We start from the raw sequence: 20,949 nt of genomic DNA on the forward strand, positions 1-20,949 counted from the left end.
GCAGATTGTTAAATCACAGCTCATTAACTTCTGACTCCATATCGTGACGTGGACGTCACGCCTGTGAGGAAGGAAAAAACCTTATCTTGCTTACACAAGCTTTCAGTTCCCAGTTTATTAGGTACACCTGCCTAAAACTAATGCAGCAAATCCTCTTTTCATGAAGGTTAAAATGTTAATTTCGTTATTCAGCCAACTGTAACTGATATGTAAATTGTACTTAAGTACAGTACGTGAGTAAACGTACTTATTTTTCACCCTGCAGGTCTTTATGTGTCGAGTGAAATGTGAGGACAAACTCCAAACCCTGCCGGTCACCATCACCGATAAGAAAAGGTAAGATCAGACTCACCTTGTCGGTCAGGTTCTCTCCCTTCTCAAACATCATCTTCAGGCTGTTGAGGGGGACGCTTGGTTTCTCGCATTCGGGCACTTCGGCCGCCGCTGTTCCCTCCTTTCCCTCTGGATCTCTGCCGGGCCTCGCCTCCATGTCGGTCAGATCCTCGGGTGAGCTGACTGCAGCTGGTTGGAGGTGGATTCACTGATCTCAGAGTGAACCTGCGTCTCCGGTTCAGCGTCCTGGTCCAGGGAGAGCTGTGACCTGGGTGTAGGTGTGGGGTCGGTGTAGCTGCAGGGCGTGGCCTGAGATCTGTGGCTGGACGATGGTGGTTGTTGTTGTTGTTGTTGTTGCTCCCAGCGTTTCTTTAAAACACTTAGATTCCCGCTGCGCAGCGTCGAGGGCAGAGCTTCTGCAACCTGAAGAAGATTCATACATTTAACTAGATACTACTCAAACTAAAGCTCAGACTTAAATGCAGCATCAGTTGTCTTATTTCAAATTAAAAGGGAGAACCAAGAGAACACACACAAAAAAGACAAGACAAAAAGCAGCAAATTATCACATTTGAGAAGCTGGATCCAGATAATGATTGAGATTTTTGCTTAAAAAAAGTTAACTGGTTCAAAAAAGAGTTAATTTAATTAATTAACTGATTAGTGTACAGAAAGATTGAGATAATTTGGTTTAACCAGAAACATCCTTATATATCAGTACCAGACTCCATTGACAAAAACAGTAGTTTTACTGAGCAGAACACAGGAGCTACTGGAGTACCACCAGTTAGTTTGTGTTATTGTGTGACTTTCAGTCAGTCTGCTGGGTTAAATTGCTTTTTTTGTCAATGGAGTCTGGTATTGCTATATAGCAATGTTTCTTGTTCCAACAAAAAGGATCTTACTCTTTAATAAAATGGTCTCTGTAGATGGACACAGGCCAGTAACCAGCAGAACATCCCTGAAAGTCAAAGCGAGGTCCGACCATCGGCACAAAACCCAAAGATATTCTGTTAACTATCACATAAGTTAGAGTAAAACAACTGACGATTCATTTTCTGTCAGTTCTGGTCACGACTACCCTGCAAACAAAGACTTGTAGAAGTGACAAGGAGGCAGAGGATCACTCCCAGCCACACAGACAGTCACACATCAGCACTCCAGCTATAATGACTCATTATTCCTACAGACTTTGGTGGAGAGGAAGAACACTGAGGGATGCCTGCCACACTCTTTGACTCTGCTTTTAGTTTCCTCAGTGAATTCCATCAATGTTGGACTCACGCCACCTGATCCTCCGATCCTGCTGAATGAAGCTTTAAAAAAAAAAAAAAAAACCCAAAAAACTACTTAACACTAAAACTAAAACGCAACAGCGGCTGCACACAAGTTAAATGTTTAAACAAGCAACAAAAGTTTCAAGTATGTAAAGAAGAAGAAACAACTGCACAAAAGACAAAGAGCTGCTCAGCATGCACGTCTGTAAACCTGGAGCTGCTGCTTACAGAAAAGAGCTGGAAAAAATTTTTCCTCTTTTTGTCAAAAGTTAAGAGAGTTAAAAACCTGAGAGAGAGAGGCGGTGGACGACCCGGCTGTCCAGTTGGCGTTTTGAGTGTGTATCTACGTGCGTGAGTGTGTGTTGAGTTGCTGGCCGGCTGGAAATGCTACAAGCTGTCCCAGATGTGCGAGCCTTGAGAAGTGATCAGAGCAGCATGAAGTAACCAGCCCACCCCAGTCTACAACACGAAGAGAGAGGGGGGAGGAAGGAGGGGAAGGAAGCAGAGAGGGAGTGAAGGGAGGAGGAGGAGGAGGAGGAGGAGGGAGAGAAAATCAGAAACAGAGACAGTCAGTGAAGGGAAAGAGGGAAAATAAGTCCAGGAAATGAGAAAAAGGTAAAAGGGGAGAGAGCGCTGGAAACCTAAACAGGGGGTTCACAAAGAACTGCACAGTGACCAAACCAGGATGAATAATAATCCTCTGATAAGCCTCCAGGACTGGTGTCTACATCTGATGTTTATGTAAGGGATTGGAGTCGAGTAACAGCAGAGTAACACCTTTACTTTTTCTGCTGAAAAGATTCACTGATTTACTAAAGTGCAAAGAAAGAAAAAAAAAGATAAGAGAAGATCTTCATGAAAGTAAAATTCCTGTTTGATGTTCTGCATTAAAAACAAGGAAGTTAAAAAAGTCTACAGCTGCTGCGGTGTAGTCAAATAAAACGGTGCAACATCAAAGTATGTTGTTGTTGCCACTGACAGGCTCAGATTGTGTCTGACAAAGAGATGGACCTTTTTATTAAAGAGTAAGACCCTTTTTGTTTAACCAGAAACATTGTTTTATATGGCTACCAGACTCCATTGACAAATATGGTTATTTTAGGAAGCAGAGCACATGAGCTGCTGGTATACCGCTGCCTCGATCTGTTTCTTTCTTTGTGTTATTGTGTGACTTTCAGTGGTGGAGGAAGTATTCAGATCCTGTAAATAAGTAAAAGTGCCACACAATAACACGAACAAACAAACTAATGGAAGGCAGCAAATCCTGTGTTCTGCTCCCTAAAATTCCTGTTTTTGTCAATGGAGTCTGGTACTGATATATAGCGCTGCTTTGGATTTCAGGAACAGGCCTGTGACTGATTTTGTGTCTGTGTCAGTGTTTAGATTTGGGACTGACTGATGCATAAATGTAAATATAAAATAGATTAATTGATTATTTGTGTGTAAAACGTGGAAAATATCCACTAAAACATCCCTGAAAGTCAAGGCAAGGCCTTCAAATTGCTGCCTGGATTGGTTAATTTGTTTTTTTCGTCTTTGCTGTTCTGTGAAAAATATTTATTTCTAAATTCCATATATTCAATGTTCCTTTAGAAGTTGAGAAAATTCCTCTTCTTCCTACTCAGAGTAAAAAAACTCCCAACTAATGAGAAGTGGATGTTTGGAGATACCAGTGTGCTCTCCAGTCAAGGAGCAGGTCTACCTGAGATTGTAAAGAAGCTTTCTGACCCCTGCACCTCCTCCCACCTCCCTACACCCCCCCCACCCCCCGCTGTGCTCTGTCCCCACAGAGACGGCACTAACAAGCCTCCCCACGCAGATCAGGTGGGACGGAGGCGTCTTGTTACCGCCGCAGCATGACAGCAGATGCCATTGTTGCTCGCCTACTTTTACTGGCGCTCTGCACACACACTGCAGAGGTGTGTGTGTGTGTGTGTGTGTGTGTGTGTGAGCAGCAGACGTCTCACTCTCAGATTATTGTCTCTGAAATGAAGCTTCTCTGAATCTGCTGCATGTGGATCAACAGGTGTGGGAGGAAAGCTAGCAGCTGTATGTGTGAGTGGAAACAGGAGGTGGAAAGTAACTGAGTGGGATTTTTAAGTATTTGTACTTTACCCTCTACATTTTGGAGGAAATATAGTACTTGTTGCTGCACTGCGTTTATCTGAACGTGATCGATTTCACGTACAAAAAACATTTAATCATCTGGCAGCATCAAGAAAAATACTCTGCAGGTGTCCATTTAACAATGAGACTGATAAAAGGAGTAAATTTAGCAAAAAATAAATAAAAACAGGAGAGTGAGAGAGATGTCAGTCAACCATGACGACACAGTCCTGACGGGAAAAACATTTTTAAGCTACACAACAATTCTTGAAATGATTCAAGTGGAAGAATCAATCAATAAAATGAAAAAACAAGTGGCAGATTAATTAAAAATAACTGTTATTTGCAGCCTGAGTAATTTTACACCGTTAAAATGTCGGAGTATCAAACCTGAAAATGTCTTGAGCTTGTGATAAAACCACAGACCTCATTTAACTGAAACCTACGAGAGACGAGGGAACTGGGAGTGCTGACGTGCTAACTTACTTCCTGGTTTTAGGACTCATTCATGCAGAGGATGGTTGCTTTAATACATTTACTCAAACCTGCCGTGTAGAACCTTTGTCTCCCCCCTTGTGAGAGTAATTACAATTCGTGTTTGTCCTTGCCGTCTGTTTTTAGACAGTAATCCTCCTAAACACAGAGTTTCTTTTTTATCTGAAGCATCAGAAACTCCTCTTAGACACTTCTGAGGTTTCTACATCACAAACTCTGCCACACTAGCTGCTGTAGTCTACTCACTACACTCGGTTCTAGCAAACCAATCGTCGCCGGCTGACGTGATACGCTTCGCTACTGGAGACAAGATTAAAAACTACCCGATGCTCAAAGGTTCAATCTGCGCTGTGTGAACTTGTTTTTATGTAAAAGCTTCAGTAAAGGATCTGAACGCTTCATCCTTCGCTGTGAGGGAGAGGATCAGCGAGTGCAGACGAGATTTATTTCATACTGGACATGGTTTCTTACCGCTTTCTTCTTCTCTGCGCTGCCCTCCTCTGCTGCCATCTGGTACCTGAGGAGGAGGACAGACAGTGGATGAGAGGACGCTGATGGATATAAGAATGTCAGACAAACTAAGAAGCAGAGGCATCTGGTCCTGCCCTTCCCTGCTACACTCACACCCAGGAAATGAAGATGAAATGTCCCCTGCTCCTCTCCAAAAACATTAGATGATTTCATGTGTTGCAGTGAATCTGGATGGAAAATCTTCAGCCCACGCAGTCGATTCAGTGTTTGGTCCATTTCTGTTTATATATCGTAAAACTCATCTAAAGAAAAGATCTCTGTCTCACTTTTACGTCTGTAAAACAGTCTGAATGTTTAACACTATGTCAGGCCAAAGCTGACTTTACTTTAATTTATTTATTTGTCACATTTATGTGTTGTAGTCCTGCAACTGACCCACCACCAGATCAGCAGTGATTAAGAGGTTAATCTGCCATTTATTTTCTAGATTTATCTCTTAATTGTTTAGTTATTTAATCCATAAAATGTCAGATAATAGTGAAAATACTAAGCACTATTTACAGCACATATTCAAATAGTTTGTTTCATCCAAAAATATTCAGTTTTTCCTTCACACACGCTACGATAACCAGTGAATTATTGGCATTTTTGCCTGAAAAATTACTGAAATTATTCATTAATTATCCTAAAAGTTGCTGATTAATAAAATCAGTTGACTAATCAGTTAATAGACAAAATGTTTCTGTTGTAGTTTAATTCAAACCAAGTAAACTTCTTTGCATGTTTGATTATTTCTTTATTCAAAGACTAAATTTAGTGTTTCCCTAAAAAAGACAAAGAAAGAAAGTGTGGATATCAACGTGTATATATGTATTTTTTCACATTATATGTATATTCTTACATGTTTTACGGGGTTAAAATCTAAATTCAGTCTCAGAAGTCAAACAGTAATAGTTGTTTAGTCTGGAACTGCCGCAGAAAATCAGTTTTATAAGACTTTGGTAGAAAAATATTTCATCTCTTTGCTCTGAGACTCTAACTCCTTGTTAAGAGGAGGAAACCTACTGTGAACGGTGTTTTCATCACTCACAGACACAGAACAGCACTAACTCCTAGTGGACAGATGGAGTAAATACAGACAGGACGTCCCACCGTGCAATTCATAAATTTAGTAACTTGATTTGTTGTGTTTAACAGGTAAAAGGTTGGAGTTCTGGGTGGTGGTTTGCTTTTATTGTGACTTCAACTCTTAGTTTTACTCCAGAAACAGAAACTGGTAGGTTGATGTGTGTGGTAACCACATTCTTTTTCACTAAAAAGAGGAAACTGAAAACAGCTGAGTGGCGAGATGTTGTTAGGGAGACGTGTGGCCTCATTTCTGATCAGAAAACTGGGTGAGACAGTGACTTATCTGCTGAGTGGCTGCTGCTAAATTATTTAAGTCATGGTCAAAGCCAAAGAGAGGGAGAGAAAGAGATGGGGGGGGAGAAAAGGTGAGGAGAGACTTACTTGGAGAAGCGCTCGGCGATGGCGGTGTTTTTGCCCCGTGCGGAGACAATGGACAGCTCTTTGGCGGTGACCCTCAGTGACTGGGACGCCCACTGTCTGCGGCCGAAGGGAGCGACGGAGGCCATGTTTTGCTGCACGTCTGAGCGATCAATCTGCCTGTCAGCTTTCCAGGAACGCAGCTCTGAGAGGAAAGAAGGAAAGGAAAAGGAAGATGTTCACGCAAATAAAAACAAAACTGAGGCGAAGGTGGTGTGCTGTTGATTCTGCTCCTCTCCTCTGCAGCTTTTGCTGCTTTGACACCGGCGAGCTGAAGCAGCAACACCCTTCCTGTGCATTTAAATTTTTATGACAGCCCCCTCACACTGCTGAAGCAATGTCATACTAACCTCTTTGTGAGCAGTTAAACAGGCTTTAGATCAAAGTTAGGCTTTTATATCAGCGCTAAAACCTCACTCAGACATCAGTATTTTGTCAGATTACACATTTGCCTGTGTGTTACCACTGCTGCAGTACAAAACCTCACCCAGACATCAATATATTTTGTCTGACTACACATTAGACTGAGTTACCACTGCAGCATGGAGCAGTGTCTGAGTCAGAAAGTCAATAGAGCACGTCACACACCCATTGACCATCTGTTCCCTGTGTGACGCTGCTCTAACTGAGCCTCCAGGGCAACTACCAGCAGACAAGACAACTGATACTCCTTCATTACACAAACCCCCCACCTGTTCTTGTATACACACACTTTCACAACACACACGTCTCTACCTGCCTGCAACTTCACAGCCTCGAGGGCTCGGAGACGTGCAGACACACGCAGCAGCAGCAGCAGCAGCAGCAGCAGCAGCAGCAACGCCGTTAGCTAAAATAACTGTCATCTGTGAGTTATACACGCTTCGGATGAGTTCAACAATGAGGCCGATGAGCGGGCCGATGACGACAGAGGGGAGGGTTGGAGCTCGAGTCACAGGCCCGACGTCACTCAGCAGGTGGGCCTTTGTGGGATGTTACCCAATTAGGACCGGCTTGTTAATTTCTACAACACCGTTTTCTTTGTGTCGAGCTCTGGGGTCGTTAAAACAACACCCAAGAAACACGGTGACACTGTATTACTCTCAACAAGAAACCTAAACCTAAAGAACCTAAAGAGAAGTTTTCTATGATTTAAGACAAGAGAGGCAACAAGTGACAGAAGCCAAAAACCATCCAATGTTTGGCATCATTGCTTGAAAAATGAGTAATCAGTGATCACATGCTGGATGGGAGGATGTTGCCCAATTACTGTAGAACGGGCTCATTCATTTCTACAACCATGAGAATGTAACAACGGGTCCTCTCCAATCAAGATAAGCTTCTTATCTGATGGACAGAACCGTGAAAATACCCAGATAAATTTCCTCAGAGCCGAATGTGACGTATTCAGAAACAAAGACATGTTGAGTTTATGATGATAAAAGCACAGAAAAGCAGCAGATCTTCACATCTGAGAGGCATGTTTGCCGTTTATAATTAATCAAATTGTCAGTGCCGATCAACTAATCGATTATTTGACCGATCAGTCGTGTCAAACATCGCAATTCCTCTCCTTCCAAATACAAATGAGGGATGATCGTGACTGTTTGGGGTAATTCAGGTCGCCACTGTCACTTGGGTTTAGATTGCAAACAAAGCAGCATGTAAAACTGACGCAGTCCATGCAAAGTTTAGTTTTAAAAAGTCTCAAAGTTCAATAGAGAAATTTGAGACCCGGCCAGAGGTTAGGAGAAGCAGAGAGCAGCTTGATTTTTTTTAGATTTTTGAAGATCAGAAGGATGCACCGGTGCTCTCTTTTAAACTTCAAACAGACACACAATGAAGAAGCTTCATGTTTCAAACAGTTTAACCTTGATTTTTAAACATCATCCAGTGGAAAACAAACAGAAACTGATGCAAAAACACCACCACCTACCTGTGACTGTCTCAGCTGTTTTACTCCCTGACGCTCGTCTGTCTCAGAATTCCTCTACTTGTGTTACTTCCTTCTCCTTTTTTACTCCTCGGCTGCCTCCACTAGTGCCTTTTTGAGTAGACAGGGAAGTAGGAGGAGTCCCACCGCTCCCATTTAACTCCTCTCAGCCAATAATGAAACAGAGTTCACCTCCACCTGGCAGGTACAAGCTCTCTTTCCTCCGCATGTCCAATCAGCAGCACTACAAAGCAACCTGAAGGCATGTGGTGAAAGCCCCCTGTGTTGAACAACATGGCAGACAGGCAGTGGGGGAGGGAGGAAGACGAGGGAGGAGGGGGAGGAGGAGGAGGAGGAGGAAGGGGGGGAATCCCACACTGGATTCCTGGAAGCTGAGTGAACTGCAGACTCCTGGCTGCCCACTTTCTCACAAGGTCAGAGGTTTAGAGGATGTGACTCATTCACAATCCTGGCTGACTGCGCTGAAACAACGAGGGAGGTGGTTTAGAGAAAAGAAGAGGATGTGTTGCTTAAAGATAAAGTTTTTTTGTTAATGAGACAAAGAAATCCCCATCTAACCTGTGAAGTCTTCAAATGAGGAATAAGGTGCTTTCACATGCCAGAGAAATTTGTCCACAACGCTTTTATTCCCCTTTATCTTTATTATCAGAGCTGAAAGGATTAAATGATTGTTAGACTAGTGGATGTGAGGATATACTGCTTTTTTAATATCATTGTGAAGTCAGTCTCTTCGAGTTTAGGACAAAACACTGATGTCTGAAGACGTCACCTCAGGCTCAGACATTTTAAACAACAATCAGCAGATCAATAATGTTGCATTATGATTCCTAATCTTAAACTTATTAAACTCTACAATCAATGACTCTGATCATAGTGTTTTAATCCTGCGATAGGCAGCAAAAAAGGCTGTAAATGCAACGCTGATGTCATTACCTCAGATTCATGCTCGCAGATACATAATCCAAAGTGAAGTTGGGTCCAGTATTCGCTCTCGTTTCTCCACCAACTCCTGAGTGAAATATCTGGCTCTTTAGATGCTAAATGCTCCACTATGTTGTTGCTAACTGTGTCTGTCTGCTGTTTGCTGCAGAGCAGGTGGTGTACAGTGAGTTTTTAGAGCTTTTTTTGGGCTGAAAACAGCTGCTGAACTAAAACAGTGAAGCTGCAGAGTCTAAAACCCCCACAAAAAAAGAGCTAAAAGACACTAAAACAGTCTCCACCCCACAGAGTCTGCTGATAAGTAAATGGAGGTTTATCTGATCCATTGCTATTGATTGAAGCTGCTTTAAATGAAGAATACATGGATGCAACCTGCTCGTACAAATATAACTAGACCTCATACAGCTGGAACCTGGAAACCAGAGTCCTACACAGATCATTAGTAGCTTCCACTGACAATGTTGTATCATTATCTGCAGATTATTTCCTTGGTTAATCATTTATCCATTTCATTTGCAGAACTTTGAAAAATACATTTAAACACACATCTTCCCCAAAGATATTTAAAGTTAAAACAAGAGGAATCTGTGTGAAAAGCTGGAACCAAAGTACTTAAATAATTATCCGAATAGTTGCAGATTCATTTTCCAACTGTTTCAACGGCACACACATTTTTTATTCACCATCTTAACCAAGAAAATTCTTTGTCAATTCTCCTCCACGTTTGAGGTGGTACGTTGAGGCGCCCTGGGATAATTAGATCCCAGCTTTGCGGTGGCACTAAAGACTCTCAGATCCACCAAATGTCACATCTCTAACAGTGAGTCAGGCTAATCCCAAACACATGACGGCTGTAGAGAGGGGCTGGCCTCATGTAGAAATTCCCAACAACTACACTCGGGATTCCTGAGAATTTCAAGGTAAAGGTTGAGGTTATAGTTTTATTTTCCCCTGCAGGATGTACAGCGGTCATTTACAATCTGATCTGAAGTCACTTTTTCTTTTGCTTCCTTTTTAAAGCACCAAGCACTTAAGCAGAAGTGGGGGGTGGTGGGAGTTTACACAGTAGATAAGTGGTTTCAAATATCCAGTCTCAACATTAGGAAATCTGTCCTGTAGAGCTCTAATGATTGGCCCATTAATCAGATAGAAAAAGCTTCTCCAATATGAGAACTCATCTGTTTTTCTGTGTTTTATATAAATGTAAACTAAATATCTTTTAAGCAAAATTATGAACCTTTTTTTTAATTATGGTTTTTGATGGCTTTATGTAAACTGCTGGAATCAGGCCCAACAAGTTGAAGAGTAATGCTGAACTGTAGATCAGTTAAAAAGACTCATTAAAAGAAGTCATTAAAAACCAGCGTTCATCTCTGATATCCAGCCAGGAAACTTTGAAAATATCAAGAATTTTAAATGGAGTTTGGTGGGTTTGTTAGAGGGACAGCACTTCCTGCTCCTGAAGCCGGGGATCATGGGTAATATAAACCATTTGGGTTGTGTTCCAGTCCAGTGAGTGGGACTACACTTCTAAGAGATTGATAGACTTTATTTTCTGTGCATGAAAACTACTCGACCGCTCGGACTCAGAGCTGAACAGAATGAATTACCACTCGTGGCTGCAGGGGGGCACTGCTGCTTAGTAAAAGTTCAATTTTGTCGCTTTAAGTTTTTCATAGTGCATTCTGTTTACATTAGAGGTTGGAAGTCGGAACTGGGAGTTCACATCACCTATGTCGGGGTTCCTGTTGAGAGGTCGATAAAACATGGACGCTCGCAGACAGCTTCAAAACAAATCTGCACTCCACCTGAAGAACACCTCAGCTGTTAATATTAGACTCACTTAATTGAAGTGAACTGCTATAAACAGTAAAATTAGCAGAGAGTTCACTACTATTGATGCGAGTAGCAGCCATCTTGAATCCTTATGTCGGGGTTGGTGGGTTTAGGTTGGAAATATGATTTTAGGGTTCGTTCCAGTTGAACGTTTCAACAAGGAACACAAAACTCTGACCTCTGAGAACGCACCACAACTATTCGTTGGATAAAACAAAACATGAGGATATCACCCTGGACTCTGGGAAACTGGAGAGACTATTTTCTGTTTATAATAAAGAAATAATCTGCATTTTAATCAATAATGGAAATAATCAAGCTGCAGGCCAGTTGTTGTATGTGCGTACACCATGGCAGAACCTCCTTTACCCTGTATGACCCAGCTATAAGTATATGCCATTCAGTCTGTATAGGCTAGACAATGATCTACACAAGATAAATAGACAAATGTCATAGTACAAGTAGGGACACACTCAGATATGAAATCATCGGTACAGATCAGTGTCTGTGTGGTGACTCAGTGTCATTAGGAAAGAGAAAGGGTGAGTTATAGTTATTACAGCCACCCAGTCATCTGTTCAAACACGGAAACCTGTTCCAGGGTTCAATCTGCTGAGAAGGCACCTGTGAACAAGATTATACTAAGCACTGACTTCTTCCTTGAGCAACACTCAAAAAACCTCCCAAAATATTAATTTCACAGCAAAGAAGAGTATTAATTCTCACACTTTAGGAGCTAGAACCATGAAATCTCTGATATTTTCACTTAAAAAAAGACAGAAATATTTAATTGATTACCAAAAGTTGCTGCTAAAACATCTGTACTTTTACTCGAGTTGTATTTTCATAGGACTTTTGCTTGTAATTGAGTTTTTCCTGATCATTGTTCTAGTACTTCTACTTAAATAAAGTATCTGAATACTTCCTCTAGACAGGCAGATTTCTCTCTGCTTGTAGAAGAGACTTTTGTAATACCACAGTCCATGTTGTAATGTCCACAGCCTCAATGTGACCTAAGGGGCTCTCCGGATTTTACACAATAAGATCTGTTTATTTTTGTGGGGAAGTACCGATAAACAGTCATACAGTGTCCGCAGTCTGGAGGAGCTTTCCAAATATGGAAGTATCAGTTGTATCTCTGCTTGAACTTGGACACTACAAACAGAAATCTTCTGTTTTAAACTGGGAATGGGGAGTTTGAAGACGTGGTCGTTTACCAGGAAGGAAAGGGCTAACATAATGATGCATCATGGGAAGTGTAGGAAACTTCCATGTTTAGTGAGGGTTTGTAGGGGCCATGCCCCTGGACATAACAGGAGCTCATCTGTTGGTTTCAGGATAAATCCACTGGGAACCATGACTGTCTTCACCAATATTTGTCCCAATCCATCTTGTAGATCTTGAGATAGTCCAATGGATAAATGAAAACTTTGACCAGTTGGTGGCGCCAGAGGAAAAGTCAGTGGATCACTGATGATTCATCCTGAGATTGTGGAGATCTGTACTAAATTTCATGTCAAACCATTTAAAAGTTATAAAGATATTTCACTCTGGACTAAAGTCGTGGACCAACCAACACATATCTAACTGTATTACACAGGTGTTGTTACCTGCTGTAAGGCTACATAGCAGCTGCTTCTGGAGATTAAAATGATAACAGAACCTGATAAACCAACCTGCTCACCTGTTATAGGGAATAATACATCACCGTGGCTGCAGTCCAGCTGGCTGCCATGACACATCACCTTAATAGGAAAACTTCAGACAGGTTTTCTGTCCTCTGTCAGACTATGAGACAGGTACAGCTCAGGTGTAAACTGACTCAAGATCTTGTCTCTACACGAAGCTGCGACCTGAGATACGTCCTGTTGACACATGTCTCCTCCTGAGACAGTTGCTTAATTTCTATCCAAGTTGTATTTCCCAATGACTCACACTCACCTGAGCTGGGACAGGTAACCTAGTTATTCAGGGACTGCTCAGCTGACAGGCAACAGCAGTTTTAATCAACGGCAATTAAGTTACTGTGAGACTCGTATCCTTCTTCCAGGTGGTTAGTAATACCTGAGCAGTGTTTCTCTCTGAGTGAAGAACAAAGCAGGTACCCAAGTAAATGTTCGTAGTTACTTTCCACCACTGCAGTTTGTGTAACACCTTTCAAAATAAGAGTCTACCCTGCTCATAATTTAGTACAATATCTCACTGTTATACTGTATATTCAGTTACCTGATGACAGTAATTCTCTGGACCTGCAAGTCATATTTTAGTCCAGCAGGTGGCGCTGTGGCCTTTAAAGTAAAGTTTATAAGCAGCAAATCTTGCAATGCTACTATTTTGCCACTAGATGGCAGAAAACAACAACTAAAAGAGTGCATGTGCTGTATGAGAGTGCATCTATCTATCCATCTATCCATCTATCTATCCATCTATCCATCTATCCATCTATCTATCTATCTAAAGCTGCTGCACATTGCTCAGGACGTTTCCATTGCAGACAATTACTGGCCTGTACACTCTGTCACTCCACATACCTGGCAGCCTACCTACATATTTAGCTAAGTGTGTGTTCAGCAGTTCCATTCTTCTCTGCTATATTTAGTCTGTTTGGTCACTCTGGAAACATTTAAACAGAAGCAGATATGAGACCGTGAAGGAACATTTTCTGAACCAACCTTTTTACACATTAAGTTACAGTCTGTGGCTTGAGCTTGAGACTTAATTGTTTGACTTGTTCAGTTTTTATTCATTTGCTCTCTGATAGATTTATCTATTCTACACTTTATTAAATAACTTATATCCTCTTAATTATGCATGCATTCATGCATTTTTATTTCCTTAATTAAATAATGTTACATCTCATCTTTACATGAAGCACTTTGGTCAGTATTTATCGTTTTTAAATGTGGTCTATGAATACATTGACTTTACTAACAAAGATACAACATTCAATACAGTATTTTTTAAAAATCAGGCTATCTCAAACTGTGCTGCTACGATTTTGACCATGGTGTCTCTTCTGAGTCCATTTTATGGAAGTTGCTTGACACAAAGGCAGAGAAAAGGTTAAAAATGGAAAATGCAGGCAAGAGGGTGAAGTGGTCGGTAACAGGCAGGCAGGGAAACCAAGGAAAAAGGAGCATTCAGAAAGTGAAGTCTAAAATCAAGCAGGAAAAACTGGTTAAAAAAAGGAATGGAAAGTTACAGCTGGGTTGGCACACAAGAGGAAATGAACCAGTCTTTGTACTAAGGAGCTAAGCAGGGAATGGGGAACAGGTGAGCAGGTGGGCGTGGGGGGAGAGGGGGGATCAGGTGAGTGGAAAGGCGGGAGGTGCTGGGGTTACTGCAGGCCAGGTGGGAGTGGCAGGGTCTGACATGATAAGGCAGTTTAAGTTTTTCAACAAATGAATACCTGAATGAAATGAAGTACTTTCACCATCTGCCGCTATTTATTTGAATTTATTTGAATATCTGAAGCTGTGAGCTGATGTAATGTACAATACTGTCTGCTTTGAATTTACTTAATTTTGTCACTGCAAACTAAAATCCTGCTTAGAAGTGGGACACAGTAACACAACTCATTATTATGTTTTTGGGTTGTCTGTCCATCGGTCCCATTTTCATGAATGCAATATCTCAATAACACTTTGAGGGAAATTCTTCAAATTTGGCACAAACGTTCATTTGGACTTAAGGATGAACTCAGGAAAATTTGGTGATCATAGGTCAAAGGTCAAGGTTACCTCACAAAAAACACTTTTGGCCATAACTCAAGAATTCTAGAAAAAGTCCTGTAGTGGGATTCATTTGGATGTAAACAAAAGTGAAAATGAACAAATAATAACAGAAAAATAGATGATGCCCATCAAACACATCAGTCAAATCCTCTTGAGTTCACTGTTAATATACTGGGAGAAATGTTTTTTCAGCTTTCAGAGTGGGGTGTGGTGTTTGGTAACCACCTGTTTAACGTTAGGGTGGATGAGCCCCCTACTGTTGGTGTATGTTGGTCCCCACCACACATGTATGAAATTCCTGCCCTGTAGGACACATGTTTAACACACATGCACACCCTACATCAGCTGACCTTCATTTATGGTGTGTTTACTTCCACCACCAGCCCCCCTCCTCTTTTTTCCTCATAAATTCCCTGTGTATAAAAACAAGAAAACCTTTGTATTCATGGCAAGAGCTGATACAGTATTTGTAGTTCTACAGAAACACATATTAATATCATTTTATACAGTAGGCTGCCTGATAAGTACAGAAATGTCAAAGATAGGTTAGAAAAAGGTTAGAAAAAGTGATTCCATTACACATTTTGTCCACCAGAGAGCACTGATATAGTAATAAAAAGAAAAAGAAAATAAAAAGAAATAGTAATAAAAAGAAAAATTTACATCAGCTAATATTCTGTTATCAGATGTTTGCCTCTGTTAAAAAGTGATGTAATTGTATTATGTGACATTCTCTACAAAATAACTATATTTTGATGTGTAAAGTGATTTAAAATATAGGGATTAATTCTAGGAATAGTTTGTAAACATAAGCTAGATGCTAAAAAAAATCAATTAAAAAAAATTGCTTTGATGCACTCCAACTATATCTCTATACTTTAAAGGAAATCTCTCTTTTCCCATGTACCTCAAAAATGGCAACGTACTCTGAAAATAACATAATAACATCTGAATACAGAGTTTGGATAACTGTTAATGGTTGTTATTTCTGTAATTAAGTAAGTACTGTAAGTGAGTTTTAATCAAAGTGACCTAATGTTTGTCCACTGTCATATAGTACATGAGAATACCTGAGCACAACATGTGGAAATGAATATATAGGTATAGCTGTAGATGTTATGTGTGTTTGTGTGAGTGTGTTATACTGTATATCATAGTTCATGGACAGTTGAGGACCTTGACATTTAAAGAGCAGAGGGTTGTATCCACATAAAGACGTGGACCACAGGCGACAAACTCACATATCCACCGATGTGGATAAAAGTAATTTTTCACACTGCTCACTTATTTTGGCGTCGGTAGGATGTTACAGCTCTACCTCTGCTATGATTGGAGGAAAAAACATGGGTGGAATCTGCACCTGGATTTGATTTGGGGATTGGGGGGGGGGGTTGAGGGGGCTCCTCTTTTGTCAGGATGCAGGAAACATATTTAGCAACTGGCAGAGAGTAGAAAAATGGTCAGAAGACAATCTGTATGGTTTGATCCACAGCAGCCTGACACAGATTACTTGTACCATGTGGTGAACAACTGTATTCTGATGTGCACAATGTGTCCTTGGCAAAGCCTGTTCATCTGGTATAGATTAAGTTTTATTTGTTTTTCGTTCACTTGTTGTGTTGCACCCGCCGGGGAGACCACATACCTCTCTTGTCATGTGACTCTATACGTCGATGCTGTGCTTGTTAAATGTTTGCCCCACTTTTATCAGAGTTATGGTAGATGGACGGCATTTATGTAGCACTTTTCTAGACTTATTGGACACTCAAAGCACTTTACATTACAAGACCTATTCACACATTTTTACAAAGTCTCATTGTTAAAGCACACTAGAGCTTCAGCTACACACTTCATATATCCGATGATGATAATGAAGTAAGTAAGCAGTAAAATGGGTTTCATTGGCTGTGGCTCAGGAAAGGAAGAAGAGGTTGTCCCCGACTCCTCTGGTCTGCATGCCGAAGTAATACCGAACCCCAAATTGCCCAGATGTATCATTGTTCAACAGAAAACTGATCAACTGAGTAGATCAAACACTTATAGTCATATAATCAATAAACTCAGCATCTCTGTGCTCTAGCCAGTCCACCACCGAACTAGTTCTGGCTGGTGTTAGTGCCAGTTCAGACTTTGTTCACTTGCAACTTCTAGGAACATTGCTTGAGCTAGAGACCACAGTCACATCATTGCATCTCTGTAATATCTGTATACGTCTATGTTTTCCAATAATGCTAGTGCAAACAACGTCAGGCTACATTGTCTCTTTGCAGATTTTGTAATTCACATCTTATTAGCTCTGTTTTTTCTTTTACTTTGGTATGCTAGCTCTTCTTTTTAAAAAATGGTGGTCGCAAAGTTTTAGTTGGTCTTGTTGGTCACGATAAACCTGTCCCTAACCCCCTGACCTAAGCAGTTCTTGGTTCTAGACCAGCAAAGTGTAGGTGCCATTCTCGAACCAGTCTTCTAAGCCGAGAGCTGGTTCTTTGGTTGTCGAAACATGGAAACTGTTCCAACACACACATCACAAGTGACCTCAACGAATCTCGAGGTATAAACCATCCCAGAAGAGGTTAAATGCCTGGGACTCCACCCCAGTCACTTAGAACTGACAAAGCCTTTCGAACGGAGAGGTGAAACGTCTTCAAGAATCTCAAGCAAGTCCAGCTGCCTTCGTATAGTGCTTAGAAATACCATGACCGGGATGACTGGGAGTCTTCTCAGAGGTCCAAGTCTCTCTCTGTTCATGTGTCACCATTCCAGATAAATGCCATTTTGCTCATGTGTCACAGAGCTTAGGCCCAACAGACCCTCTTATATCCCCTCCACCTTTTTTTTAAACATCAAGCATTGCTTCCCACTCTTCCTTTTTCTTCCACACCGGTACCTCTTTTAACATTCCTCTACATGTCTTTACTGGTAAAATAAAGGTCAGATTCTTCATCAAATTACACAAAATTGTTTCAACTCATTGATATATTTTGACACTTTTATTAGTAGATGGTTATCTGTCATTCTCAAACTTTAGATAAGTGAATGAATGTGTGACAAATAGGCGGCATTTCCAGTTTTTTCACCCTTCTCTTAATGAAACCAGCATTGAGGAGAGAACAAGAAGAATGCAGCTGTGTTATGTTGTGTTGTAACTATAGTTTATTGCCTTGTTTAGTGCAGTGTTGACAGTGTGGTTTCATGCCTGAATTAACAATGTCCAGAAAGAGCTTGGGAATATTTGAGGACAAGAATTTTGAGGCAGTGGAATCTCTCTGACCAGCTCCTTTTCTATTTTTTCTGCCTCTATATCTCAAGCTTGCTTCTTTTAAGGCCTTTTCCACTGCAGACATTTTGACTTGTCTCAGCAGGAAAAGCACAGGTGTGACGTAAAACCAGGGCCACTCGATGATAATGAATTTATCTGTTCTATATTTCTGGATCTAATAAAAGACACGTCAACTGTGTGGCTAAAAATATATTTGTATAGAGAACAGTTTGTTAAGATGTTGTGTTGCTATTCTCAAAAGTGCATTTCCAGTGTAGTGTCCCCTGGATGTCCATTCTTGGGCCTCTATAATTCCACATTTCTATAAACAATTTACCAACATGGTTTTGTCCATAATGATTGCAGATTACAGTCTTACTTATTTCCAATCACGAAGCTAACTCAGGCTTATTTGCCCATGCAGAATGTTATAAATATTACAAAATCAAACAAAAGAAAAAAGGAGTGTAAAAGCTCATTGGAGATCATACCTGAGAATATTGAATGTCTCAAGTCTAAATGATTGAGATAAGGTTATTGTATACAGATCCATGGTGGTGCTGGCTAGCTAGCTAACGTTAGCTAAGAGCGCCCTTCAGACACTAACTGTTACTTTTCCCCAAAACTTGCAAAAACACTTTATTTATTGACAAAATCACGTAGTAACTCTCTTGCTGGTCACTAAACTAATATTTTCTGCTTGAATCTGTACTTTATGCGTTTGCATGCGATGTTAGGACACAGTCTAACGTATAACATCTACTAAGGATAGACCAGATGGCAGTATTTTAATACTGAAAGTCACCTTTTCTAAATTTTCTATATTTGCATCAATTTGATTATTCACAAACAATATTTAATATGTGGAAATGTGTTTAAACGAAATAAAATTAAATAAGCAGTGAAACCTCATTATTGACTGTTTGCAATGCCTTCACAGACCACCAGGGGGCCATGGGCCACCAGTTTAACAGTTTTTAAAAACCCCTGCATTTTATAATATTAACATTTTCCTTTTATGTAGCTTAATATGTAAGTTCAAGGAGTTAAATCTTCCAGATCATCTCACTACTTATTTTAAAACTAACTCCCAGATTCGTACTTAAAGAAAAGCAAGTCGTCTAATCTCCATTCTCTCAAACATCTGACAAGCAGAGACCATCTGATCTTTTTTTCTCTGCACATTCTTTTTCATTGTTATTTATGTCTTTGTTTGATTTAAGCCTGAGAAAATAAATTCAAACTCAATTAAAAATGGCTGCACTCCAGTTATTAATGCAGTGCGATGCAGCAGTTAACACTGTTATTAGTTACATGTGTGTTTGATAAATCAAAATGTCTGCTGTGGAAAAAGTCTTCAGATTCACTCCACATTTTTTCTCTTGGTGGAGTGGAGTGTAAATAATGCCTCATCACACAGAGTCTTTATCAGAGTGAACACATTTTTAAATGTCATGTAAACAAATCCCCCTTTCACAAAGTGCAAGGGAATTAAATCTAAATTATTCTCATGCCTCACCTGATAACTTGTATCTTTCAGAAACATTTGCTATCAGCAGAGAGGCTCAATAACTCACCAAAGAGTGCAACCACCATTAATTAAATTATGAAATAAGCCAAGCATGTGTGTGTGTACCACAAGGCTGTATTGCTTGTTTTTTTCATTGCGCAGTAACGTGATTACAAAACAAGTGTAGACAAGTACAGGGACACATAAACAACCAAGAGAGAACATACAAAGTAAGACAAAGACAAACAACAAAAACAAGCTGAGGAACAAAATATGAATTCAGACTGGTGGGTTTGTAGTCGACAAAGACAGACGTCCAGCAAAACAAATAAAAACTGTTTGCAGATCTGGCATTGGCTACTTTTGGATACAAATTTCAGACTAAAGACCACTTTACATAAGTGTATGCACATAATATCAGCTAAATGTACTTACAGTATGAACAGTAAAAGTACCCAGTTCCCCTGTGAGTGTTAGACTAATATTCAGTACACTGTAGCTAGTCAAGATGGAGCTAATTTTAAGTATTTTGTAGGTTGTTCTGTCAAAATCTTAATTTGCAAAGTAACTAGTAACTTTTTCTGTTAGTACTTGTATTTCCCTCAGAAAGGTAGTAGCTTGAAAAGAATATGCTTAAGTACAAGTACCACAAATTTGTATTTGTGCATTTTAGTTAATGTTTAATTTGTCTGTTTTTGATATATAAAGCACTTTAAACTGCATAATATTACTATTATTGTTACTGCAGTCACCATTTGAATGGTTGAAATGGCTGAAATGTAAAAACTTGTTGACCTTTTTGTTTCTAATGGCATTTTGTCTTGCATTAGAGAATACTGACTTAAGAAGAGATGAGAAAAAAAGGAGAGTGATACATAAATGTGACGATGAGATTTGGACAGAGACAACCTGGGTTAAATGTGGACAGACGTGGACAGACGTGGACAGACGTGGACAGACGTAAGTGGGATAAAGGTAAGAGGGTCATAGAAAATGGACAGGAACTATCTCTAGGACAAAGGTGAGGGAAACCAAAGAGTTTGGCAGCTGAGTGGCTGAGATAAACAGGTCAATACTGGGAGTTCAACCAGTTTTGAGTATTGATCTGCACTGAATGACCTAAAAAACTCAGTTTTTAACCTTTCACACTCTATGGACGTCACCATAGAGACAGAAAGTTGTTTCAGTTTGTGCAGACAGACATAAACAAACAGTACACCTTGTTTTGTGTTGATGTTTGTGTACTTGTTATCTGTAAATGACGTATAGCAGTCCTCAAACTTTAAAGGAGTAGTTCAGACTTTTTAAAATCTACCCTGAGCACATGTTTTACTGCGCACCAGTCACTCAGGTTTAGTTTTTACCGATGTCCATATGAAAGCAACTTTAGACTTCTTCGCCTGTCAGTGTAATTAACAGGAGTTTGAACTTGAGACTCCTCCCCAAAGGCCCCTTTGATTTGCTGTGTTAGGCCTTTGAGTTGTTCCATCCAGTCCAGGTTAAAGTCAAGGAGG

The 20,949-nt window shown here is 40.3% G+C and overlaps 1 protein-coding gene across 7 annotated transcripts in view; it reads right to left on the reverse strand.

Moving 5' to 3' along the window:
- Window positions 1-8,446, reverse strand: part of lima1a (LIM domain and actin binding 1a) — a 75,194-nt gene extending 66,748 nt beyond the window's left edge. For 3 of the 7 annotated variants that reach the window (XM_051071422.1, XM_051071419.1, XM_051071424.1), the window contains exons 1-2: window positions 8,143-8,445; window positions 6,192-6,372 (exon numbers count right to left, since the gene is read on the reverse strand). In XM_051071422.1, the coding sequence (XP_050927379.1) occupies window positions 6,192-6,316 (125 nt within the window). In that variant the 5' untranslated portion in view covers window positions 6,317-6,372; window positions 8,143-8,445. Of the gene's footprint in view, window positions 1-4,682; window positions 4,729-6,191; window positions 6,373-8,142 lie in introns of all 7 variants that reach the window. The other 4 variants (XM_051071425.1, XM_051071421.1, XM_051071423.1 and 1 more) reach the window with 2 other exon arrangements.
- Window positions 8,447-20,949: the final 12,503 nt, after the last annotated feature.

The sequence above is a fragment of the Lates calcarifer genome, linkage group LG6 (genome assembly GCF_001640805.2).
Source record: "Lates calcarifer isolate ASB-BC8 linkage group LG6, TLL_Latcal_v3, whole genome shotgun sequence".
Lineage (NCBI taxonomy): Eukaryota > Metazoa > Chordata > Actinopteri > Centropomidae > Lates > Lates calcarifer.